Source organism: Phaenicophaeus curvirostris, chromosome 1, assembly GCF_032191515.1.
Source record: "Phaenicophaeus curvirostris isolate KB17595 chromosome 1, BPBGC_Pcur_1.0, whole genome shotgun sequence".
In the NCBI taxonomy this organism is placed as follows: domain Eukaryota; kingdom Metazoa; phylum Chordata; class Aves; order Cuculiformes; family Cuculidae; genus Phaenicophaeus; species Phaenicophaeus curvirostris.
The window spans coordinates 92,016,547-92,044,127 of NC_091392.1; the positions used below are offsets into that span (position 1 = coordinate 92,016,547).

A 27,581-nucleotide genomic window follows, 5' to 3' on the forward strand; every position below is an offset into this window, starting at 1 on the left:
TCTCGGTGAAGAACATTTTCCTAATACTGAACTTAAACCTCCCCCGGTACATCTTCCTGCCATTTCCTCGGATCCTATCATTGGTCACCAGAGAGAGGAGATCCAACTCCTCCTTTTGCCTTTGTGAGGCAGCAGGAAACTGCAATGAGGGCTCCCCTTGGTCTCCTCCAGTCTGAACAGATCAAATGCCTTCAGCTGCTCTTCATGTGGCTTGCCCTCTCGACCCTTCACCAAATCTGTGGCCCTCCTCTGGACCTCCTCCAGTAGCTTCATATCTTTTTTATGCCCAAAACTGCATCCAGCACTGGAGGGGGGGTTGCGCCAGTGCAGAGTAAGGTGGGACGGTCATAGAATCATAGAATGGTTTGGGTTGGAAGGGACCTTCAAGATCATTCAGTTCCAAACCCCTTGCCATGGGTATGGATGCCTCGCACTAGATCAGGCTGCCCAAGGCCCCATCCAACCTGGCCTTGAACACCTCCAGGGATGGGGCAGCCACAGCTTCCCTGGGCAACCTGTGCCAGGGCCTCACCGCCCTCAGAGTGAAGAATTTCTTCCCGAGGTCTAGTCTACATCTTCCTATCGCTCCATGCCCTTGTAAAAAGCCCATCCTCAGCTTCTCTGTAGCCCGTTCAGCTACTGGCAGGTCGCTATAGGGTCTCCCTGGAGCCTTCTCTTCTCCAGGCTGAACCACCCCAGCCCTCTCAGCCCGTCCCCGTGAGGGAGGTTCACACATCCCCGCTTCTCCCGCTCCCTCTGGCTGACACCCCGTCCTGCAGTGACAGCCGCTCCCTCCGGCGCCCCGTCCACCCTTTCAGAGGCGGCGCTCGGTTCTCTCTCTCTCATCAATGAAGACACCGAAGACCCGCCTCCCCCACAACCCCTCCCCGTTCCCCGCTCGGTGGGAGGAGCGGGGCCGCGGCGAGAGGGACGCCGGCGGTGCGGTGAGGGGCTGGGGGCGGCTGGGGTCGGGGCTGGAGGCGGGGGGCGGGCAGGCCGCGCTGAGGGGCCCCTGCGCAGCGGGACGCGGGCGTCGCGGCTCCTGCCCGCTGACCCCCGCGGGGCTGCTGCCTCTCGCCCTGCGGCCGGGACTCCGCTAGGAAATGGAGGAGAAAACCGCGTTTATTATTTTCCGGAGCACGGTGAGGTTTAAATGGGCGCCCGGTATAAGGCGAGCACGCAGGGCTGCGCTGAGAGTGCGGAAGCAGCTGATGCACCCTCTGCACAAGCTTTCTCGAGAAGTCTGCTGCGTGGAGCAGCTGAAGCTGTTTATGCAGCGCCACTCACACTGCTTCTTGTCTATTTCTATGAAATTCGGGGTTTCCTGTAACCTACAGATTGGAAGAAATAGAAGAAAGTAATGCCTCGAGGGCAATGAATTAACGAACTGGTGGGCAAGTAACATAGTCTAGGACGAGATGGTCAGAGAGCTGGAGCACCTCCCATATGAGGACAGGCTGAGAGAGTTGGGAATGTTCAGCCTGGAGAAGAGAAGGTGCCAGGGAGATCTTATAGCCACCTTACAGTACCTGAAGGGGCTGCAGGAAAGCTGGGGAGGGGCTGTTTACAAGGGCTTGGAGAGATAGGATGAGGGAGAATGGCTTTAGATTGGAAGGGGGAAGATTTAGATTAGACATTGGGAAGAAATTCTTCATGCTGAGGGTGGTGAGGCACTGGCACAGGTTGCCCAGGGAAGCTGTGGCTGCCCCAACCCTGGAGGTGTTCAAGCCCAGGTTGGATGGGGCTTTGAGCAGCCTGGTCTGGGGGAAGGTGACCCTGCCCATCGCAAAGAGGTTGAAACTGGGTGGTCTTTAATGTTCCTTCCAACCCCCAAACCATCCTATGATTGTATGATTTCCTCTGGCTGCAGCGAGGCAGATGTCTAGCCTAGAAACCCTGTGCCTTAAGGAAATGGTTTTGCCATCCCCAGGGTTAGCGGCTCCTCTGCATGGTTGCTTTCTGAAGCAGTTGCTCTAAATCATGCTTTTGTGATGCTTCTGGCTTAGAGCAGCATTGGCACAGGGAGCTGACAGTATTTCATGGCTTAAAACAACCAAACAAAAATCTAGTTCTGGAAATGCACATGAGTGAGCTTGGAAACCGATTATAAAATGCCACTGAGCTGTTTTTGTTTTTTAACCTTGGGCAAAATTGGATTTGTAATAACATGAAACGAACCTGAGAGGAGTAATACTTGACAATAAATAGCAGGAAATTCAAAGGTATAGGACTGAAGTTAAATAAAAACCCAAAACAACAAAATACCTTTAAAAAGCCCCTAGATTATTGTGCTAACAAAATTAGTCTTACAGGTAAGGAGTTTGAACTGTCCTGTTATTTTGTGTCACTGCAAATGAACCACTAATATATAAGATTTAAAAAATAAATAAAAAAATTGTGTATGTGTATATATATACACACACATAATGGGTTTTTTTATATATGTTTCCAAGTTTATTTTCAGCCTTTTACATGAATGGCTTCAGAGAATGCTCCAGAGAATTCTCAAAGAATAGGGTAAGAATCTAAGGCTTTTGGGTTGACTTACGTGCTTCCGTTATATAAAAAATGCACTAGATGGTTATTCAAGGATGATGAATCTGGAGGTATGTAGAGGCCTTTAGTGTAAAGAAAGCTCTAAAACTGCACTTTTGAATGTTTTAGAAGATGTGATCTTTACAGAGATACAGAAAAATTTGCAGAAAAACTTTTGAACAAAAATGCATTGGAGTAGCCTCTGTGGCCTTTTTAGGTATATGAAAATAAATTACATTAATTTTCAATGTCTGTGCTTTTCATTGATTTCATAAGAACTCTCAGCAACAAAATTGGAAATTCCCTTTTACTCTAATCTATTTGTTTCTGTTCCTCAAATTGAAATATATAACCTTAAATTAGTATTTTAATATATTTAGGTATATTCATTATCCTTTAATGCCCAAAATGTTATTTTATAGACATTTAATACATTGTATTAGTACAGAACTGTTCCAGCATAGCTGTGTTGCATTTTGTCCATTTGATACTTTTACTTTAGTGGACATCTTGTTTTTTCAATGCGTGTTCGTCAGTCAGCAGTACAGTCTCTGTAATTCTCAGCAAAGCATGTAAAGTTATAATCCCTGTAATCCTTGTAAAGCAATTTCATATGAGGTCTATTTTGAGACTGTCCTGGTTATACCAGCAATAGATTTCAGTTTTCTAGTCTATGTTCTATGTTTTGATATTTAATGTATCATTACATTTACTTTACACTTATGCAACGTTCTTTATATGGTCTTAATATCACTTCTCAGTTACACTATTTATGGAAAGTTATACAAAGTTTATCCAATCATTTGAATATGTTGTTGCACTTGGATGAGTAATGATGCTTTGAGAATATTACATTTGGAGAGACTGGTGTCTTTTGACTGTCTCTCCTTGCCATATGTTGTCTGTTTCCAAGTTTAGAGCTTCTTCTGCATGAGCAGTGCCCTTTTTTGCTTGCAAAATGACTGCCTCAAAATTGTCCTTCTTGCGTTTTTCCCCGAAATTTACTTTTTTACTATTACAGCTGCATAGAGTACATGATGTAAAAGGAATAATAATTAAAAAAAATGCAGGGAGGATGTAGTCTAATGTTATAGGAGATTTCTGAAGCTCAATTTTAGTGCACTCAACTCTGTTAGGTATCTCTTGTTTAACTGATAGGTTTTGCAGCTATATTTTTTCCCCCTCTTCTGAGCCGAAAACTGTAGAGAGTATGTTTGCTCTTATTTATCCAGACTTGCTTCAGACCTTAGTCTTTAATAACAATTTATTGGAATCTCTAATCAGGTAAATGGGGAGATGTCTGAAAACACAAGTTTCTGCTAAAAGTCTTGGGCTTGCGATGGCTGGATGGTGACAATGTGGCCTAATGGATAAAATAGGGTGATGGTTGTTTGTTTTGGAAATCTTGTACTCTTCTTTTGATTTTTTTTTTAATCAAATAAAGATGAGGCTGGCTTTACAGTAAAGGTTTGCTTTGACATGCCAAAGAAAATTAAGTAACATAATAGACAGTACTGTTCAGATTAATGCCACAAAAATCTGTTCTGATTTACCAGTTCAATTGTACCAGTTGTTGCTGTGTGAAGTTCCACCATTCATGTGTTTTCAGTGTTAAGCTCTACTTTACTTCTAATAATTTTGAGACTTAATTTATTATTTTTTTTTGTAAATATATTTGCAGGAATGAAGTGGAAGTCAACTGAATTCTCTTGTGCACTTCTGAGACGAAATGACATTCATGTTTGTGGCGAATAGAAGTCATGACAGCCTCTAACATGGGAGGGAAAGACATGAAGGGACAATGTGGCGTGACTCGTTCAGACTGCAGATCTTCTGCCTGCTTATGGCAGTACTGGCTGTTGTGGTGCTGGTCCATAATTTTTTTCAGTTAGAGGTAAGTGGAGCCTGTTTCTTCTCTAGGAGGGCTTGAGCAACATTATTCCTCTTTGAGTGCAAGGTTACAATTGTGACTGTCAGCATTTAGCTACAACTTGGAATCATATAAAATTCATTCTGGAAGAGATGTCTGTATGTATTTCATCGAACACCCTCCTCAAAGGGCTAACTTCAAAGTTAGCTTTAATTGCACAGTGTGTTGTTCAGTTGAGTTTTGCCATTTTTCAATGATAGTCAGGTTTTGCAACGTCTGGGGCATCCTGTTCAAGTACTGCACCACTCTTGTAGGGGAAGAATATTCTTGCATGCAGGTGAACGTTGCGTCTTGTCTTTTTAGTTTGTATTCCTGTACTTCTGACTCCAGTTCCTCTCTAACTTCCCTTCAGGTAGTGAATGAGTGCAGTTAGATACCCCCTATCTTCTCTGGAAATTAAAAAAAAAACAAGTCTGGTTCCCTTCATGTCTCCTTTCTGTCTCATACTGCAGTTCCCTCATCATCTCCGCAGTTCCTAGCTGGTCTCTCCAGTTTGACTCTGATAAGAGTTGTCAAAAACCAGACACAGTGTTCTAAAAATGGCTTCACCAAGGTCAAGTTGAGGGGAATTTTCACTTTGCTTGATCAGCTGGTTATTCTGCTCTTAATTCTTTGCTGCAACCCTATGCTGCTGATGCATGGTCAGTTTGCTGTCCACTGGAATCCCTAGGTCTTTTTCTGCAGAGCTGTTATCTAACTAGTTGATCGCCAGCCTGTGCTGATGCAACTTCTCTTTGCCTTTTCCTTTTTTCCGTTGATTTGCATATTTTTTCATTTTACTTCTCACTTTGGTGCAGAGGTATTTTCAAGCTGCAGTAGTTGGCTACCCCAGACTAAAGTCAAGACAGATAAAGTCACTGGGGATCTGTTCCAGTGTGTCATGATTTTGAGTCCCAGCTGGCAACAAAGAGCCATGTGGCTGCTAGCCATAGTGGGCAACAAAGCAGCAGACAGTTGCTCACTCACCCCTCTTGCTTCTGAGTCCCATTGGAAGGAGGATTGAAAGAAACAATGGCAAAACCTTGTGGGATCATTCACCAAGCATCATCACAGGCAAAAAGGACTCAACTTGGGGAAAGAAAAATCATTTTAATCTATTACTGATTAAATCAGAACGAGATACTGAGAAACAACCAAATTCCAAAAAGAACGTGTTTTCTCTACCTCTCCTTTCTTCCTGCGCATAACTCTACTCCTGATTTCTCTGCCTCCTCTTCCTGCAGCTGTGCAGTGAGACAGAATGAGTTTCAGTCAGTTCCTTGTGTGCTTTTGGTGCTGCTCCTTCACCCTCAGGGGGAGGACTCCTCACTTGCTTCCTTGCTCCAGCATGGGGTCCCTCCCACAGGAGACAGTCCTCTGTGAACTTCTCTAACACAAGTCCTTGCTGTGAGCTGCAGTCCCCCACGACCTGCTCCAGCGTGGATTTCTGTGGGGTCATGGCCTCCTACGGGTACTTCCACCTGCTCCAATATTAGATTCTGCACAGGCTGCAGGTGGATATCCACCAGGAACCCCTCGTGGGCTGCAAGGGAACAGCCTGATCAACTATAGTCTCCTCCACAGACTGCAGGGGAATCTCTGCTTGGGTCTGGAGTACCTGCCTGCTTTCTTCTCCATTGACCTTAATGTTCTCTGCAGTGCTGTTTTTCTCGTGTCTGATGTCCGCAGAGTTGTTTTTCTTGCATCTGGTGTCTGCAGAGCATATATGCAAAAAATCTGGATGAATTCACAGAAGAAAAATCCAGTAGGGATACTAAATCTTAAAGATATCAACTCTAGTGTTTAATAAGTCCCTAAGCCATAAAATGTTCGAAACTGGATTAAGTCTTCAGGAGGAAGTATCATAACATGTTTGGCCTGTATTCTTTCCCCACACACCTGCTGTTGGAAACTGCTGGAAATAAGATACTTAATGTCGACTGAGGGTTGAGTTAGCATGTTCATTTTTCTGTATAATAAAAGGTAGCTTTTCTTTTATTATTACTTTCTGTGTTTTCTTGGCCTAGGATGTTGCATGAAGAATGGTTTTGATGTTTTGAATTTTAGACTATTATCTTCCTTTTATTAAATTAAGTTTCTTGGAGATAAGGGCTCTGGTAGAGCTTTCAGAGTGAAATGAAACGCAATATGAGTATTCATTCTGTGCTTTTGTTTACAGCTATTCATGATATTCCAAACTCAATTAAGTATTGCGTTGCTGATAAATCTATGCCGTAACATGCAACTCTAACCCCTTTTGTTGTCTTGACTTTTCTGAATGGACCTGCCCTGGTATTTGTCTCTGTCTTTGGCATAGCTTTCAAGGCAGTCTAGTATAGGTAACTATGCTGATTCTTTTCAGTCAGAGATCAAAGCCAGAAAAAGCCTTAGAAAGCTTTAACAGAATATCTGTAACCAAATCTGTTCAGGAGGGGGTTTTTTGGTTACTGTTGAAAATGTGTTTGTAAATGAGTCAGACATGCTTCTCATCCACTAATCATCTGATCTTGCTGGTTAAAACTAAAGAGCTAAGGCAATTATCAGCTAGCCCCAAGTCAGCCTCTCTGCTTTTTCTCTTTAGGATTTTATACTTTTTCATGTTGGAATATTCCCTCTTGAATTCTTAAGAAACCAATGATACCCTTTCAGCCGTCATACCCACGTTATAATTTTACTTTTCTTACCTTGTGTGTAAAAAATGATAATCAAGCTGTCCATAAAATATTTGATAGCCCGCTTATTGTTTAATTTGCTTTTTAGTATGGAGTAACTCCTCCCTTGAGGTCTACAGCTGACCACTGTATTATAGTAGCAGAAAAGATGTATTTTTAATTTATTATACTTTTTTTTTTTGCAAACACAGCCAGACAGAAAAAATATTCAATAACTTTCCACAAAGTTTCATGTTGTTGCCATGGAGCAACATCATGCCTTTAGGATATGTTGGAGTTTGTGTATTTGTATCTATTGTCTTTAGAGCGACAGAACCACTTTAGGGTTGGTTGTGAGCATTCTTTCATTTCAAAACACAACTAGAAAAGATGGGGAGAGGAGAAGTTTCTTGCAAGGATGAAGGAATAGTATGTGGAATCAAACAGCTGAGACGGAACAAAACAACCATGTAACGAAGTGTTTTTTTTATTCTTGCTTGTAAATTGCAGGTGCCTGCAAAAGATAACTGCATCATCTTATTTGGATTATTGCTGGAACTTTGTCACTTGATGACTTTTCAATATTGACTTTTACATTTAGAGTAACTTGGTACCCACTCAGTGCTGCGAGACAGTAAAGACAGTGAACTGATCTCATGCCTGTCTTAGACAACAAATAAGGATAAAAGACCTGGAGCTGACCTTTCACTAATTGGTATTTGTTCAGTTTTAGATATTGTGTGCTGCATAAATTAAAACTCTATTAGGCAAAACGAAACTTCCCCCCACCATGCCTGTCACCTGGGAATCTCCTGTGATGATTCCTGCTCTAATGTTAATAGTGCATGCAGGTTTACAGCAATATTTCTGAATGTAGAGGCCAAGCTAAGAGTTACAGCTGGTGGAAGATACTGGGCTTTGAGATGAAGATCCACATTTCAGCAGCTCTTGAAACACTCAACATTTTTTAACAGCCGCCAACATTATTCTATGTAACTGGGAACTGGTGTTCATTGCAGGTTTGACCAAGCATCCTATGACCCTTCTAGAATATATCTGAGAACATGATTGCTTGGGTGGGATTGTACGTTATGTCTGATTTTTGTTTAGCATTCTCACTGCCAACTAAAAGCTGAGTAGTTGGGCTGAAACGTTCATTAGTTCTCCTGAAAATACAGCTTCCTTTTTACGCACCATGAACAGCTTGTGGATTTGTTTGCACCTAAATGACATGTAATCCATCCTGTCCTGCGTGTGTTATTTGGCAGACATCCATTAAAAGAATTTGTGATCACATTTGGATTCTGGTTATCTTCAGAGTGTAGCAAATAATAAAAAAAAAAGGCCAAACCCAATCAATAAACAAATAAACAAAAGAAACCCTTGGGAATTGCATTCAAAATCAAGACACCTTGAGTGAAGTATGTATGGAAGTAAGCAAAGCAGGGCAAGTGTTATTTGACATGGAGATTGTATTAAAAAATGAGAAGAATCTGTGTCGTAAGGTAAAGGAAGAGAGCTCTTGAGAAATCTTAAGAAATGCTCTTTATCTGCCCTTCCTGAAGAAATTTTATTTTATTTTGGCTGCTAACTAGAAGAGAGACCCCATAATTCTGCAAGGGCTCAGTAGGACTTCTTAACATGCAGGAGCCAGAGAGATTTGGAAATACCAGTGAAAGAGACGGTAGGGAATGGAGTGGGGACAGACCAAACTATTAATCTGCCTCAAAGCAAGCCGTGTGTATCCATAGGAAGAGCTTGAGCACCTGCTTAGCGATGAGCTGGGGAAGCACTTGAGAAAGTAAGATGGTTTAGAAAGCTTTTCTGTTCCAGTCAAAGATCTTCTGTATGATAATTGACTCTGAAGCTTTCCCTGCCTTAACTGAAAAATGTAATCTCTGTAATATTTTCTTCTGTGAATAGCATACATGATATAGTTTACACTTTCACACATAATCTTAGAATTGTGCAATAATACATGGTCCTGTTTGGGCATGGGAAAGGGCTGTAAAGATAAATAAGGGTACTATGGAAAGAATAGTCTTTCAAGATGTTGAAGAAGATCTTTTTTAACCTTCATAGAGATTCTTCCCCCCACTTGAAGATTGACTGAGAAAATATTTGTGGAATGATCTATTCTACTTAATGGATCATAACCTGGAGATGCGGGAATTGAAGTGGCAGTGCTTGTCTGGAACCTCAGCTGCATATAAGTGAAGAGCATTGGCCTGATGCTTTGCCTAAAAGGCTGTGTAGGTGGACTGCTTTATGGACATTAACCTATGTTCTCTGTTTTCTGAATGTATGAGTTTGTCACCTTGATGTTCTCTGCACTGTTTTCCATCGAAAGATAGGTAGGCCCTTGGGGAGATGTTGGAAAGGCTAGCCATGCCACAAATGACATCTTCTCCTTCTCTGACAGAAAGACTGGGTTAAAAACCCTGAAGAATTTATAGGTTAAAAATAGTCATAGTTCTGTTTTTAAGGCTTTCTTAGATATCCATCCTTCTCCTTCATTTGAAAGGTTGTTTTTTTTCTGTGCTTCTTCTCTTGCCCCTTGAAGTACCAACTATTGAAAAACCAACTGAAATATAGAAGCTTTCTCTTGAGATCTTGCATTGAACTCAAGAATTAAACATAGATGTTCTCCCTCTCCACCCCTCCTTAGGAAAACACTTAGATGTTTTTGCTGACTGAGACATGGTTATCAGCTTGTTGGATGCATCAAAATATATAGGTAACTTTTAAAAATATTTCCAGGCAGTATTTTCTGTTATGCGTATGCATGAGCAAGTGAAAGGAAGAAGTTGTGAGGGTGTCCAAAACCAGAAACTTGGCTTAATTCAAGAATGCATGTAGGCAAGATTTAAAGTAGAACTGTAACTGAGATTCACTCCCAGCTTTGCCTGAAGTTTACTGGATTAATAAAATTAATGTGTAGTGATATGTTTACTTTTTTGTCTGCTGTAATAGAAAACGGAAATACTTGCAAGTTACCTCACCTGGCCTTCAGAGAAAACTTGTTAAATCCAGGGTGGAAATGTAAAACAGAAGCAAAAGCTTAAAAAGTTAAAATGTGACAATTCACCATTTCCCATTTTATAGTTAACATGGATATCATACAGAGAAGATTTTACATCCTACATCCTAGTGTGCTCATTATCCTCTTACTCTTAAGCTGATCAAAACCAATTTCTTGCATAATAGGCTTCAAAGCCTTTGCATTTCTATTGCTTGGAAGGTTTATCTTTCTTCTGAAAAAAGTATACTGAATCTCAGTGTTGTTCAAATGACTTTAATATACTGGCAAATGAAAAAAAAATGTAGCGTAGTGGGAACTACTTTGTATGTACACATACTTTTATGTGATATTTCAACAGACCAAGAAAGGTTTATAACAGTTAATAAGGCTTTAATATAAGTGCCATGAATTTTAGTATGTTACTAAGAAGTTAATTATGGAAGAATTAAATAGAAAACGTTGGGATACTGGTAAGTACAATGTTTTTAAAAATTTCAAATAGCATAGTTTTGGGGTTTTATCAGTCTTTCAGATATAAAATAGAATATTCTCCATGCCATGTGAATGATGCATTGTATCAATTCAATCTTTGCTTGAAAACTGATTTGATGTACTTTACTTCCCTGTGAAATATGAGTATGGATAAGTTCTACTATATGCACCTGATGGCTATGCACAAAATCAGCAGTTAATGAGTACTTATTTGAGGTGGAAGTTTGGATTTGCTGATTAGAAGTCTCACAGGTAGCTCTGGAGTCTTGGACTGTGCTATTTTTTAAATTTCCCAAACCTGCAAAATTATGTGATGTTATGATGAAGATACTATCTCTGCAGTCATTTGAATAGAAGTAATTTTGAACATTGATCTCAAGTCACTGCAAAAGCCCCCTCTATTTGTCTAGCATTTTATTTAACTGCTTTAATTTTTAAACTCTTGTGTGGATTAGGGAATGATCTGGTTTCGTTCCATATGGCTCTTGAAGAAGCTGCATATAGATTTTAAAATCTTAATAAACAAATGATTTTTTTCTTCCTGTTTAGATCACAGAATTATAGAATGGTTCAGGTTGGAAGGGACGTTAAAGGTCATCCAGTTCCAACTCCCCCTGCTGTCGTCAGGGACACCTCCCGCAAGACCAGGCTACTCAAAGCCCCATCCAACCTGGGCTTGAACACCTCCAGGGTTGGGGCAGCTACAGCTTCCCTGGGCAACCTGTGCCAGTGCCTCACCACCCTCAGCATGAAGAATTTCTTCCCAATGTCTAATCTAAATCTTCCCCCTTCCAATCTAAAGCCATTCCCCCTCATCCTATCTCTCCATGGCCTTGTAAACAGTCCCTTTCCAGCTTTCCTGCAGCCCCTTCAGGTACTGGAAGGTGGCTATAAGATCTCCCTGGCACCTCCTCTTCTCCAGGCTGAACATCCCCACCTCTCTCAGCCTGTCCTCATATGGGAGGTGCTCCAGCTCTCTGACCATCTCGTCCTAGACTATGTTACTTGCCCACCAGTTCATTAATTCATTGCCCCCGAGGCATTACTTTCTTCTATTTCTTCCAATCTGTAGGTTACAGGAAACCCCGAATTTCATAGAAATAGACAAGAAGCGGTGTGAGTGGCACTGCATAAACAGCTTCAGCTGCTCCATGCAGCAGACTTCTCGAGAAAGCTTGTGCAGAGGGTGCATCAGCTGCTTCTGCAGTCTAACATCTCAAAGAAACGCAGTGTGCTTGCATTATATCGGGCACCTATTAGACCTTATTGCGCTCAAAGACTGAAATGTTAACTACAGTAAGAAAATTAAACATGAATTACAGTTTACTATCCAGTTGTATGGCCTTTGTAATTTTCTTTTTTTTCCAAATTGCTGATATTTGCAGAATACATTGGTAGCCAAAATACTGGGCCTGATCTATATGAAAGGCTCTGCCACAGCAGGGTAACCACAGGTTGCCCACCTTTTTTTTTGGAAAGCCCATGGTCAAACTAATAGATTTGTGTCTTCTAGTGAAGCTGCGTCATTTGATCAGTTTCGAAACTCTGTAAAGCAAAGCCACGTTTGTGGGATTGTATCCTAACAAAACATCTGTTGGTCATGGCTTTTCATTTAGTAGCACGGTTTCAGGTCATCTTTTTCCTCCCCAGCACCTGGATAATGACACAGTTTCAGGATCAAATTGGATAACAGAAGACAATGTCCAGCGTTCTCTATCACAGACAACCAAAACTGCCAGGAAGCCTTACTGTGGTTTTAAGCAGCAAACTTTGTCCAAAAGAGAACAAGCGGAACAGGAATTGTTGCTTGCTGCAGTACAATGGCCAAAACCCCCTGATGGCAAAACTGCCTTTGTGCAAAGTACTGATCCTGCACATAGTGACTTTGTGATTGTGAAACCAAGTGGATTCTTCAAGGTGGGTGATCAGTTAGAGGTGCTTGTTCGTATGAAGGATTTCCAAGGAAAAGCCAAGCAGTATGGCGGAGACTATCTACAGGCACGAATTCACTCTCCTCTGCTGAAAGCTGGAGCAACTGGAAGGATTGTAGATTGCCATAATGGTCTTTATAAAGTCTTCTTTACCTTGCTGTGGCCAGGAGAGGTCAAAGTTTCTGTGTCGCTTGTCCACCCGAGTGAAGCAATCCAAGTCCTTCTGCGTTTACGAGAAGAAAGGCCAGACAGGGTCTATTTCAAAAGCTTGTTCAAGTCTGGGAGGTATTCGGAAACCACTGAGTGCAACATTTGCTTGCCTGGAGATTCTCCGGTCTGTAACTTCACAGATCTCTACACAGGTGAGCCATGGTTCTGTTACAAGCCTCGAAAACTGTCCTGTGCCAGTCGCATCAGCCATGCAAAGGGTGGATATCAAAAAGGTCTTCTGACACAAGAGGAAAGCCTCTTTTTCCAAAGGTATGTATGTTGTTGGATTTATATATACTCAGTCAAGTAATTTTTTGTAAACACAAACTCTGGGTTATTGCTGAAATATGGCAGATTGCCTTAGAGGAGGTGTGTATCTGCAGAAGGATGTGTTTCATGTCAGCTGTTGAGTATTCTCTTCCCCTCTGTTCAGCTGTGCAAGAACACAGTAATCTTAAACTAAAGAAACTTGGAGTGTAATTCTTTCTCCATGCTTTGAATTCAATCCTGGTGCACCTGCTAAATTTCACGAGAAAATGCTGTCTAAATCTAGTGGTGGCTTGGGGGACTGTTTCCTAATTTTTTGTTTCCACATCTATGCTTGCAATACAAATAACAATGTATTGAGATGGTTTTTTTGACCAAGTCTGAACTACCTGAAAAAGGTCCATGTTTGGGGCTTATTTTTACACAAAATACCAATTGCTTTATCATCAGCAAAAGTTAACTTGCATTTAATGCAGTGTGTTTCATGTTTTTCAGTGGAACTTTCAAACTGAAAATGAGTAATTTTGTCAGTCATGAAGGAAACACCTGGTAGAACAAACTGCTGAGCAATACCTGTGCAAGTGCAAAAGATTTGTGCATGTTCTATAAAGTGTCAGATTAGTTTCACAGTCATCTTTTATGCATTCAGCGTTTAAAAATAATACCTTAATGCATGGATAGATGTGATAGAAATACTTGTGTATATACGCTCAGCTAAAATCAGACAAAGTTAGCGACTGTGTAGTGTCAGAACTGTAGTTGTATGCTACAGTTGTGGGCCTTGCTGTCCCGAAAAGGTGTTGAAGCAAGGTGTTTCAGCAGTATGTCCACTTGAAGCTTAAATTGGGAAAGTTTTTAGAGCCATGCCAAATGGCTTAGGGATGTGCATGTTTGCAACTGAAGATCAGAAATCAAAAGTAAATGTCAGTGGAATTGTTTTGGCTATTCCTTATCAAGTTTGTAATTGGAAACTGTCAGCCTCTGGCCTGGACAGGCGCACACTCTCCTGGGTGGAAAACTGGTTGGATGTCCGGTACCAAAGAGTGGTGGTAAACAGAGTTAACTCCAGCTGGAGGCCGGTCACGAGTGGTGTCCCCAGGGCTCAGTGCTGGGTCCAGCCCTGTTCAGTGTCTTTATCAATGACCTGGATGAAGGCATTGAGTGCACCCTTAGCAAGTTTGCAGATGACACTAAGCTCGGTGGAAGTGTCCATCTGCTGGAGGGTAGGGAGGCTCTGCAAAGGGATCTGAACAGGCTGGACCGCTGGGCTGAGGCCAGTGGGCCAAATGCCAGGTCCTGCACTTGGGGCACAACAACAAACTAGGGGGAGAGTGGCTAAAAAGCTGCCTGGAGGAGAAAGACCTGGGGGGGTGTTGATTGATAGGCAACTGAACAAGAGCCAGCGGTGGCCTAGGTGGCCAAGAAGGCCAATGGCATCATGGCTTGTATCAGAACGAGGGAGGTTATTCTCCCTCTGTACTCAGCACTGGTGAGACCACACCTCGAATACTGTGTTCAGTTCTGGGCCCCTCACCACAAGAAGGATATTGAGGCTCTGGAGCGAGTCCAGAGAAGAGCAACAAAGCTGGTATAGGGGCTGGAGAAGAAGTCTTATGAGAAGTGGCTGAGGGTGCTCAGGTTGTTTAGCCTAGAGAAGAGGAGGCTGAGAGGAGACCTTATTGCTCTCTACAACTACCTGAAAGGAGGTTGTAGAGAGGAGGGAACTGGCCTCTTCTCCCAAGTGACAGGGGACAGGACAAGGGAGAATGGCCTCAAGCTGTGCCAGGGGAGGTTCAGACCAGATATCAGGAAAATATTTTTCACAGAAAGTGTCATTGGTCACTGGAACAAGCTGCCCAGGGAGGTGGTTGAGTCACCATCCCTGGAGGTATTTAAAAGATGGGTAGATGAGGTGCTCAGGGACATAGTTTAGTGGCAGATAGGAATGGTTGGACTCGATCCAAGAGGTCTTTTCCAACCTGGTGATTCTATGATTCTTTTGTCCTTCTGTGCCCCTGGCAGTTTACCTGTAAAATAGGGCTGATACTGATTGGTGATGTTTCCAAATAGGAAATGTGCTTGTTTGGGTTTGTTTGGGTTTTTTTCACTTGTTTCATTCAGCTCAGAGATCCTTGACTGAAATGGCTTATAGATATTCCAAATCATTTGTTTCTTCAATAGAGAAAAACATTACATAGGTATTGTCTTTTAAATATCAATAAAAGATGAAGCAAGAGCTTAGTATTAAATCTTCACATCTGTCAGCTGTACAATAGGAATATGTGTCAGATACAAACCGATCTGAATTCATTGATGTCCACAAACAAATAGTTGTGAGGTCTCTTGATGTTCAAGGAGGAGCTTTGTTTCTGTATTCAGCAAATTGCTGTCCTACTGGAAAACCTCATTGCTGGAGATGTCAAAGTTGGTTGGTTTTGGCTGTTACTACCATCTCCCCCAGAGGCAGGAGACACTGCTGCTAGCCTCATCTAGATCTAGAACGGCAAGTGGTGGTGATGCTGGACTGCTGCAGTCTCTGCTGTGTACTGCGAAGGAAGCTGAGGCTGAAAGCGGTTTTAAGCACCTATTGAGAGCTAGCAGAGCTGGTAGCTGCTGCTTCATCACACCTTTCCAGTGGTTTGTCTCCTGGCAGTGGTACAGGTACCACAAGCTGGGAACTTCCCATCTTTGTGAGAATCCCCCAAAGCTTCCTGCAGACCTGTGATAGCTTGATACCTTTACCTAGGTTTGTGCCAGCAAAAGGGTGCCCAAGACTTGTGTCCTAGTGCTTCGAAATTTTGAATTCTGACTGATAACAGCGTTGGTGGTCTCAAGGAAATCAATGCAGAATTAATTCAGCTATAGGAAGCAGAGTAAACTTAAAATAATAAATATGTATTATGAATCTTGTATGCTTATTTGAAGTGGGTTAAGAAAAAATGAAATTAATATTGCCTTGAAATTTTACAGCCTTACTGTATTATTATTATTAATTTTTTTCAAGTGATGTGAATATCAAAAAAGCGATACTCTCCAGTGGACCTGATTCAGTGATTGTAAAGCCCAAGGCATTTCCAGGTAAAGTGAACTTTATAAGATTCTTGTTTGTAATTCGTACTTAAATTTAGAAAAAGAAGAACAGTTATGACATAATAATTGATTTGTTTGTTTACACAGCAGGGAATAGAAATTAACTTTTAAATTTGTGTTGAGAAGATGAAGGCTCTTGGGTGTTACTGTAGTATAAGTTAAGTACTAATAACACAATTGTCTAAAATTACATACATAAAAGGGATTTTTAGGAACAAATATATATAAAAAAGTTTACTCTCTTGCCAGAACTGTCTTTTTTTTACTGTTTAGTCAGAGATGTAAAATGTCTCATGGTAACTGCTTACCAAACTCTAAAGTTAATCTGGCAAAACCGACTGTGTGGTGTTCCTTAATTTCTTTCTTTGTTAAGAATTTTGCCTAATGGATTTTGACAATTTGCATTTAAGTATTACTACCATTTTTTGTTACCACAGGACATCAGAACCTATGACTCTGGACCAGAACCTAATTGTTCTGTACCCTGACTAAAAACAGAAGAAGGCAGTCTGTACTAAATTAAACTTAGAGGTTTTAGCTCATTCATATCGATGCGCACGCTTTTTTTGCCTCTAAAAGCCTGCATGAAGTTTGATGCCCAGTGATTTTCAATTGAAAGCTTTTCAGATGTTTTTTCTGTAAGGTTGTAGGAGATTTTAAAGGTAGAGTTCCTGACCTGAGCAATATAGTCTTAACAGAAAACAGTATACAGCATTTCTTGCTTTTTGTGCTGCTGTTCACTAAAACATAGAGGGCTGCTATTAGGCTAACAGCACTTTCCCCCCTTTATTTCTCTCGATCCTGTAGATGTCATTGGTTTTGTTGCTTTTTTTTTATCTTGCACATTACCTCACAGGAACTGCTGCGACTTTGAAATTCAATTATATTGCCCTTTTTTCAAGAGTTAAGTGATCAAAGCCTGTCTGCATTTCCTGAGGACTAACGCTGGGTTAGAAAGTGTTGATACAGTAGCACAGTATTCCTCAGGGAAATTCCTTCTAAGAAGAACAGTCTCTGAATAAATAATACAGTAGTGTAATCACAGAATCACAGAATGATTGTTCATGTACAGGTTTGTTTGGATTGATGGCATACTTTGAATTTATTCTTTTGCGGTTGTTGATTTTGGGGTGCATGTAGATCATGTTAATTCTTAAAAATTAGTTTTTCTGAAATAAAAGGGTTTTTTTCTATTCTTGATTTGTAACTATTCAGATTGGAGCTTTTATTCTCTTCTATAAAATCCGAAAGTAAAGGCTTTCTGAATTCTGTAGTGAAACTGATATAATACTGTATACAGATTTGAAATACTGGCTTAGTGTGAGGCAGCAAAAAGTTTTCTAGTACCATTTTTATATATAGAATGAATCATATGTGCGCATATACATGTGTAGTCTAAGAATGAGTTTAAAAGGTAAGAAACTGGAAATGTTTTTATGTCAAAACTTTAGAAATGGACTGAATTTATGAATTCACATGATGAATTAGTCTTGAATTATGTGACTGCATGAAGGGTTTGGTTTTTTTCCTTTGTATATTTTGTACATAATGGATGAGACAAGGCTACTAGCTGTTTTTTCTCTTTCCTTCGTTGTCTGTGTTGCCTGATTTAAAGAAGCATTCAAAGATAAAATTGTCTAATGGCTTTTTCTGTGGTACTTATGATTATAGTCTGTGTTATATAAACATAGCAGTAATTTGCTTTTTACAGTGTTCCTGTGAGGTCTAAGGAGGTTAATGTCTACTAATGCATGACACAGAGAATATTGTATAGAAATAGTAAGAGCAAAAATGCCTATTAGGAAGGCATGTTTGAAGATGCTTGTGGCCTGGTTTTTTGAGTGTTTTGATGTTGGCTGCACCTACATTATACTGAGGATGCTTCAGGGCCTGTATTTTACATAGTTAGAAATGGTCCCTGTTGTGACCTTGGCCATGGCAATGTGTGCTTTCCCAAACAGCTGCAATTAAGGACAGGACAGGGACTGTTCTTGCAGGTAGTCTCCATGTCAAGGTGGGTAAAAGCATTTGAACAACTGGGCATGGCAGCTCCATTCAGCTGTTGTTTGTGCTGGGGAACAGCTCCGTGCTTGTTCAGTTCAGGTGTTTGAATACACACATGGTAACCTCTTGGAAGTTTGATGTACTAGTGTCACACCTGATATGAAGAGAATTATGGCAATGTTTGACATAACCATGAGGTGGCAGCTTCTCTTCCTGTAATCACTGGCCATTGCTTGCAACATATCAGCCAACTTCTCCAAGTTAAATAGGTATCCTACAGAACAGATCTTCCCTGGTGTTGTCCAGTTATTTCTCGAAGGGCCACTATCCCAGGCAGTAAAAGAGCAAGGGGCTAGATAACAGAGAGAAAGTATGAAATCCATGCAATGAAAGACTCTCATAATTCATACATTTGAAGGGCGCATAGGAAATTATTGATCATGACTTCAAGTCTTGAGTTTTGAATCGTAGAATGTTTTTATAGAATGTTTTGGGTTGCAAGGGACCTTAAAGATCATGCAGTTCCACCCCCTTCCATGCACATGGACGCCTCCCACTGGATCAGGTTGCTCAAAGCCTCATCCAGTCTGGTCTTGAACACCTCCAGGGATGGGGTTTCCATGACTTCTGTGGGCAATCTGTTCCAGCGTCTCACCAGCCTCACATGAGAAAAATTCTTCCCAATATAGAATCATAGAATCATAGAATAACCAGGTTGGAAGAGACCCACCAGATCATTGAGTCCAACCATTCCTATCAAACACTAAACCATTCCCCTTAGCACCTCGTCCACCCGTGCCTTAAACACCTCCAGGGAAGGTGACTCAACCACCTCCCTGGGCAGCCTGTTCCAGTGCCCAATGACCCTTTCTGTGAAGAATTTTTTCCTAATGTCCAGCCTAAACCTCCCCTGGCAGAGCTTGAGGCCATTCCCTCTTGTCCTGTCCCCTGTCACTTGGGAGAAGAGGCCAGCACCCTCCTCTCTACAACCTCCTTTCAGGTAGTTCTAGAGAGCAATGAGGTCTCCCCTCAGCCTCCTCTTCTCCAGGCTAAACAACCCCAGCTCTCTCAGCCACCTCTTGTAAGACCTGTTCTCCAGCCCCCTCACCAGCTTTGTTGCTCTTCTCTGGACTCGTTCCAGAGCCTCAACATCCTTCTTGTGGTGAGGGGCCCAGAACTGAACACAGGATTCGAGGAGCGGTCTCACCAGTGCCGAGTACAGAGGGAGATTAACCTCCCTGGACCTGCTGGTCACGCCGTTTCTGATACAAGCCAAGATGCCATTGGCCTTCTTGGCCACCTGGGCACACTGCTGGCTCATGTTCAGTCGCTGTCAACCAACACCCCCAGGTCCCTCTCCTCCAGGCAGCTTTCTAGCCAGACTTCTCCTAGTCTGTAGCGCTGCACAGGGTTGTTGTGCCCCAAGTGCAGGACCCGGCATTTGGCCTTGTTAAACCTCATGCCATTGGACTCTGCCCAGCGGTCCAGCCTGTTCAGATCCCTTTGCAGAGCCTCCCTGCCCTCCAGCAGATCGACACTTCCAGCCACCTTAGTGTCATCCGCAAACTTGCTAAGGGTGCACTCGATGCCTTCATCCAGGTCATTGATAATCCAATTGATATCTAATGCAAATTTCCCCTTTCAGCTTAAAACCATTCCCCCTCGTCCTATTCCTGTACTCCCTGCTAAAGAGTCCCTCCCCAGCTTTCCTGCAGCCCCTTCAGCTACTGGCAGGTCGCTACAAGGTCTCCCCCGACCCTTCTCTTCCCCAGGCTGCACAACCCCAGCTCTCAGCCTCCTCGTACGGGAGATGCTCCAGCCCCGGATCATCTTCGCATCCGTCCTCTGGACTCGCTCCGACAAATTCATGCCCTTCCTGTAGCTGAGGACCTTTTGGAGCCCTTATGGTTCAGAATTCCCAGTTGTAGCCCGCGTGGCTGGAGCGGGGGCGTCAGGGCGTGCGCGGCGGGGTTGGCTCATTGACCTCTACGCCGGGGCGAGCGAGCGGGCCCGGGTTGGTGGCGGGGGCGGTGCTGAGGCTGCGGCCGCTGGGGGGCGCCCGAGCGCCGCGGCAGGCGGGGAGGATGGATCGGGAGGGACCTTAGGGATCATCCAGCTCCAACCCCCCAGCTATAGGCAGAGAGACCTCCCACCAGACCAGGCTGCTCAAAGCCCCATCCAACCCGGCCTTGAATACCTCTAGGGGTGGGGCAGCCACAGCTTCCCTGGGCAACCTGTGCCAGTGCCTCGCCACTCTCAGCGTGAAGAATTTCTTCCCAATGTCCAGTCTAAATCTACCCCTTCCAATTTAAAGCTATTTCCCCTCATCCATGCCCTTGTAAAAAGTCTCTCCTCACCCTTCCTGTAGGCCCTTCAGGTACTGGAAGGTCGCTATAAGGCCTTGTCAGAGCCTTCTCTTCTCCAGGCTAAACAAGCCCAACTCTCACAGCCTGTCCTCATATGGGAGGTGCTCCAGCCCTCTGTTCTTTGTAGCCCTCCTATGGTCCCGTTCCAACAGCTCAGTATTCTTCTTATGTTGAGGATTCCAGAACTAGACACAATACTCCAGATGAGGTCTCACAAGAGAGGAATAGAGAGACAGAATCCCCTCCCTCGACCTGCTGGCCATGCTTCTTTTGATGCAGCCCAGGATACAGTTGGCTTTCTGGGCTGCAAAGGCACGTTGCTGGCTCATGTCAAGCTTCTCATCAATCAGCACCTCCAAGTCCTTCTCTTCAGGGCTGCTCTCAATCACATAGTCTTCCATCCTGTACTGAAACTGCAGATTGCCCCGACCCAGGCGTAGGACCTGGCACTTGGCCCTGTTGAATGTCATAATGTTCACACAGTCCCACTTCCCCAGCCTGTCCGGGTCCCTCTGGATGACATCCCATCCTTCCAGTGTGGCAACTACACCACTCAGCTTGGTGTCATCTGCAAACTTGCTGAGGGTGCACTTGATCTTGCTGTCAATATCATTGATGAAGATACTAAAGCACTGGTCCCAGTACAGACCCCTGAGTGATGCCACTTGTCATGGATCTCCGTTTGGACATGAGCCATTGACCACTACTCTCCGAATACAACCTTCCAACCAATTTCTTATCCATTGAACAGTCAACCCATCAAATCCATATCTTTCCAATTTAGAGAGAAGAATGTTGTTATCATCCAGTTCCAAGCCCCCTGCTCTGGGCCAGGACACCTCCCACCAGACCAGGCTGCCCAAGGCCCCATCCAACCTGGCCTTGAGCACTTCCAGGGAGGGGGGCATCCAGGGATGTGGGGACTCTGAGATCTGGCCCCAGCTGGAGGAGGAGCGTGCTCTAATGAGCTTTTGCAAGCATCCGTGATTGAGCACTTCTGAATGTTTAAGATGTCAGACACTTAGTGAACGTATAATTCTTCAGTTAACTCTGTCAGTAGTTACAGCTGCTACTGCAGAGGCAGAAGGTGAAATACTTGGGCTTACAGAAGTGTGAGGCATCAGTGTTTTTAATCTATGTGGTACATCATGCTCTTTTGCTTTAAACTAGGGAATATGTTTGTACATCGCTGGCTATATGTTCATGAAGGATATGGAGGCTGGTTTTGTTGTACATTGATTTAAAAGAATTTATCTCTTCCAGATTTGAGTATTATGGACAGAGCTGAAGATCCCGCAGTTTTCCCTTCTGGTTATTATTATGAAGACCAGTGGAGGTCCAGAACACACTGGATCCACCATTTTAACAAATCGGATGATATAACCAAGTGCTTAGAAGGAAAATTAATTCACTTGTTTGGAGACTCTACGATAAGGCAGTGGTTTGAATATCTGACAGCATTTGTTCCAGGTTATTTTTTTTTATTTGATTTTGTCCTTAAAGACTTTTGCAAAGCTTTATTTCTCACATCTCAGACACAGAGTTCATCTTACTGAATGGCAATGACAAACAAAGGAAGATGTCAGACAAAACATCATCAGAAGTGCTGGCAGAAAGGCAGTTAGTTAATGTTTGAGCAGATACTGGAAACTTGTAGGCCTTAGAAATAGGACCACAAGGTATCAACTTAGAAGTTGTCCTTGTAAAATGTTTCACCCGTGAGCACTGCTGTTGTGGCTGTGAGTTAAGGTGGCCACCCAGGGCCATGGCTGAAGTAATTTAGAGTGCCTGCGTAAGGCCTTACAGAATCTCAGTAACATGAGTGACTTTGCAATAGTGTAGCAAATGACTTCCATTAATCTTAATTGGTTTTGGATCTTTTCTTCTGTTTCCCTTATTTTAACCTTTCCTTAAATAGCAGAATTTCAGTAGCCAATTAGATATTCCTTTCTTACCCCTAAAGCAGTTAAATTGTGTTGGAACAGACTTGGAGACTCGTTAATGCCTAAAAGTTGAAGGCGTGTTTAAATTTAATGGAGTCCTAAAATTGCCAGTAGAGTTTCCATAAATTGGATTCATAGGACAACAATGACGGACAACAATGACTGAAGGACTTTATTTGGAAAATTTCTTTTTTACAAGAGAGAGAAGATGAAAGCTTGGGAAACTTGGAAAAGGCATTGCCAGTTTTGTGAAGCCCAAGTGTGCTGTCCTGCAAATGTCAACACCCATAAACTCTGCTCTGAATTGTGTAGCTAGCCCATGTGTGACACTCATCTTCTGTTTCATTTTAGAGTTCTTAGAATTACGTTCAGATTTCCTGCTTTCAGATTTCCTTCTCTACTGCTACTTTTGCCCTGTGGTCTTAGCATCTTGTTGATAGTTTTAATCTCTTATGCTGTCTTTCACTAATACTTGCTTTTGGGTTTTCAGATCTAGTGGAATTTAACCTGGGGAGTCCTAAGAACGTGGGCCCTTTCATGGCTGTTGACCTGAAGCACAATATCCTACTGAAGTTTCGCTGTCACGGGCCACCCATTCGCTTTTCAACAGTCTTTACCAGTGAACTGCGCTACATTGCTAATGAACTGAATGGCATAGTAGGTGGGAGAAACACCGTGATAGCTATAACTATATGGTCCCACTTCAGCACTTTCCCTGTGGAAGTGTATATCCGGCGGCTGAGGAACATTCGCAGATCAATCATTCAGCTGCTGGATCGCAGCCCCAAGACTTTAATCATCATCAGAACTGCTAATGTTCAGGAGCTTGGGCCAGAAGTGAGCCTCTTTAACAGTGACTGGTATTCCTATCAGCTTGATTCTGTCATGAGGAAAATGTTCTCAGGAATTGCTGTGCACTTTGTGGATGCTTGGGAGATGTCTCTGGCTCATTACTTGCCACATAACTTGCACCCAAAAGAAGTAATTGTTAAGAATCAAATAGATGCATTTTTATCTTATGTGTGCCCTCTGCAGACTTAGCACAAGTGGGTATCTATGCCTGTGTTATCTTTTTGCTGTAGCTAAAGTAAAGCTGCTCTTTGTCAGAGCTATCAGAGTATGCTGGATGGTATGGGAGAACTCTGGCTGTTGTACTTACATGCAGTATAAGTGGGTTGACCTTAACTCTGGGTAGTTGTGAAAGGTGGTAAAGAGGAGTTGATGGTTCAGGCCATACCTCACTGCAAGGGTGATTCTTTTCAACCTTATTGATCGTATCTGAGATTATTAGAGAGCACCTTAAATGAAATTGACGGGATTCAATAAGAAATTATATGGGTTATTAGCTTTACTAGTTGTCTGCACTGTATGCTTAGTTTAATCCATATGACACAGATTCTGTTGCCAGGTTCTTGCTGCTCAGAACTGTGTGTGGAACTAAGTAAAGGTTTTGAGAGTGGTGCTTCTCTCAGCATTCCAGAGTTTGAGGGATATCCCTTCCAGTTATATGTCAGAGAAAGCACAGTGTTTGTTCTTGTTTCAAAGTGCTAATTAGGAATATGAAGGGAGTGTACTAATATCACTAATATCAATCAAGAAAGCACAATCAAAGTACCTATAGTACTAAGTCATGAAGAATTTGCTGTAATTTAATAGAGCACACTAGTTAGGCACCCTTCATGTTTACAGATGGCTGCTAACTAATGCAAATAGCCAGTATTTTCATTTGTTTTCCTGTACTACTACTGAATCTCTTCTAAGCTGTGATGTACTGTCTACTTGATTTATCTATAATAGAGAAATGTATATATTATGACCTCAGTGCAAACTGCCACAGGCAGTTTCTGCAAGTTCAAATTGCAAGCTTGCTTACTTGAAGCTTGAAGAGTTTACTAATACAAGTGTTTCTCTTCCCTGTAAGGTAAAGCTATTCTGTTATCTCTTGTACATGATTCATACATTACGTCTGTATGGAAAAGGCCAAGTGACTCCAATGGACTTGACAATGTTTGCCAACTGGTAACAAGAAGTAGCACACACTAGTGTCAAGGCTATGCAGTGATGCCCCTTCTGCGTTTGGCAGTCTTATCATTTATTCACCAGCTTGAATGCTGCCAATATAAAAGGCAAAAAAAAATCACACCCAAAAGCCAAACACACTCAAAGTTGCCATTAATACAGATGCTTGGTAAATATTTGCAACTTCGCTGCTGTGAACGCTTCTGGCTCTTAGGCCTCCTGGTGTGGCATTTGCTGCTGCTAATTTGATTGAGCCTGCCAATAGTTTTAACTAGTAGGACGTTGAAAACAAAAGTTTTGCTTAAATTCAGTCCTCAAATTAGACAGTAGAGGAGTGCTCCAGTAGTCTTATTTCTGGTCCTGCTCAGGCCAAACATAGTCTTTACCACTAGCTTTATTGAGAAATGTATCAAAACAGTAGTGGAGTGCTTCTGAAGAAGCTCATCGAGCTTAATGAGGATATGAAAGTTGTGTCTTTGTGAGCAAACTGATAAGATAAATATTAATAAAGCAAATTGGTAGGTTGCACAGAGTGGAATATATGACACATCTTCATATTAGGAATATTTTACTCTTTGCTAGGTTTGCTGCTACGTTAGGAAGATTGTGCTGTCATTGCTGGAGCCCCAAGAGAGCTAATGCTACCAGCTACAAGAACAGTGTTTTATGTTTTATTTATTTTAAAGAAAAACTGAGAGCTGTTTTAAAAATAAATCTAACCACTTTTTGGCATGAGAAAGTCATCAGTAGAATCCATCTATACTTTACTGATTTTAAAATGTTTAAAAATGACTGGAGGAGTCACGTACACTGACATAATATTTATCCTTAGCATTTCAAATCAGAATTAAGGAGGTCCATTTTGCCATTTCTACTGACATCTGTCCATACATTAGCCTTAGGTAATTCTTTCTTACTTTAATATGTTAATGGATATTCTTTGCCAAAAAGAGACCGTACCAATTCAGCTCTGGGAAGGTAAACCACCGCAACGCAAAATGACCTTTCATCTTTTCCTGGCGTGTTTTTTAAAATAGGTAGGATATTAGGCTTTCATCCTGAATAACAAATCTATCCAAATAATGTTGATGAAAACAAGACTTCAAAATTTTACTTTGAAAGCACTTTCTTAATTTATGGACTAACCTTTTGATTTTCCTTGTAAAGCCATATCATGTGAAAGTGTTGTGGGGACATTTGTCTTGTGCTCACCGCTGCTCTTCAACAGCAACTTGGTATTGCTATTAGCTACCAAGAACAAATTGAGAGGAACAAATTTGTTTGAATGTTTTGACAATTGAGGGAAAAGGAACAGGACTGCTGTTAGTAAAGATGTCTAATCACCTTCTGTAGAACCTGTCCCTTTTAGATTAATTAGATTAATCTTTTAATTACAGATTAACTGACTTCTAGGTTATGAATTTGAGGGAAATTGCCAGCTAATGCGGAATGAGGACTGATACTTCTTTTCTTTGGACTCTGGAATAGACAACAAGGAGAAAGGGAGAAATGGAGGATTTACTCATGTTTTAAGATGAAGACTATGGATGCTATGTTTTTACATGTCATTCTGTTGAACTGTAAATGATTTTTCATTTCTATTTTCTTCTCATTACCTGTTGCACCAGTTGTGTATGTACTGTATATGGAAACATAGGAGCAATAAAATATTTTTAAATGGTTTCTTTAAAACTTGAAGCCTGTGAATGGATCTTAGTGGGGAATTTGGGTTAAGAGGTTGGCTATTTTTCAAGTTACTATGAGACAGGATTGCAAAGGGGTTTATTAGTTGTCAGTTTAGTATCTCCTTTTACATGTAAAGATTTATTTAATCAGATTTTTCAAAGCCCTGTGTTCCTTATCTTTGAATTTTCGTCCCTTGAAGGGAAGAAATCTTATTACTTCTCATATTTTTGTTCTTTTCCTGAGCCTTTTGATTATTAACCTTTCAACACAGAGATATTTTTCCTTTTTAGTTTTTCTATTCCAAATCTAGCTCACTAAAATCCCAGTGAAAAAGACTGTATTTTTGTGGTGCTTAACAGAAGATTTCAGAGCAATTAATTTATAAAATAAGTTAACCTCATTTTACAGATTGGACTGATACATGGTGATTTTCTGCACCTAATGTTTTGAGAATCTTGGTTCTCACATGTATCATGTTAGGCCGATTTCTTCATTCTAGAAATTTAGTAGAAACATTAGTTGAATTATTGATGAAAACAGAAGTAAAAAGCAGATTTCCCCTTTTTCAAGTGTTCAGCTGCTTCCAATTTCATCTGCTATGCAGCACTATTACAGCTCTGCTTTACGAGGTTCAAATTATTGTTTTTCATTGTTTTACTTGTTGGAAGTAAACACTTAAAACCCAGAACTTTGCTTACTAAAAGGGTCTGTACAGCTTTTTATGTACTACAGGTGACAATTCCATGTATATGTGACAAAAATGAAGATTTGAACTTGTCTCTTAGGAAGGATGAGGCTGTTGGAGTTTTGCTTTGTGTTGTTTTGTATTTTTTTAGAATTGTGGGTTAAATCATTGTTCCACTCATGGCAGTTCAAGTAACAAACAAACAAAGAGCAAATAGTAACAAATATAACAGCAAAAAGCCTCAATCACAAATGTGTATTTAATTTATAAAGCACTCACTTGTTAAGTTCAGATCACTTCGTGCTTAGTTTCTACTCAAATATATTTAGATTGTTTGGAATGCTCTTGTTACCTGTTGTTAGCAGTGAAGGGCTCTGTATCAGTGTTAGAAAAATAACTTGTTTTCAAAAGGTTTTTTTTTCCTGTTGTATGTATATTATTGAAATGCTTACATTAAAAAGAAGGCTTTCATGTATTTTATTTCCCGATGTGATCAGAAAAACTATTTAAATAGCTAAAAAGCTCAAAGAATAAAAAGTTCCTAATAAAGGAAGGCAAGTTTACTTCAACTCTTTCATATAATTTAGTCTCAGTTTATTTTGTTTGCCGTAACCCCACATTCTTTATGGTTTTATAGTTGTGTAGTAGTTCGCTTAGATTTACCTATTACGTTTTTGTGCTGTGTGTTGGGTAGGAGTTTCATGCTATGATTTATAGATTACAATCACTTAAAGTGAGTTTTTTTCTTTTCCTGATCATGTGTATCTGGAG

At 41.6% G+C, this 27,581-nt stretch overlaps 1 protein-coding gene across 1 annotated transcript; it reads left to right on the forward strand.

Moving 5' to 3' along the window:
• The first annotated feature begins 1,922 nt into the window (after positions 1 to 1,922).
• NXPE3 (neurexophilin and PC-esterase domain family member 3) lies at positions 1,923 to 27,581 on the forward strand. Its single transcript, XM_069868486.1, has 6 exons — positions 1,923 to 2,517; positions 4,217 to 4,429; positions 12,260 to 13,020; positions 16,022 to 16,095; positions 21,741 to 21,947; positions 22,911 to 27,581. Exons 2-6 carry the CDS (start codon positions 4,337 to 4,339, stop codon positions 23,459 to 23,461), a joined length of 1,686 nt encoding a protein of 561 aa, XP_069724587.1. The 5' UTR covers positions 1,923 to 2,517; positions 4,217 to 4,336; the 3' UTR covers positions 23,462 to 27,581.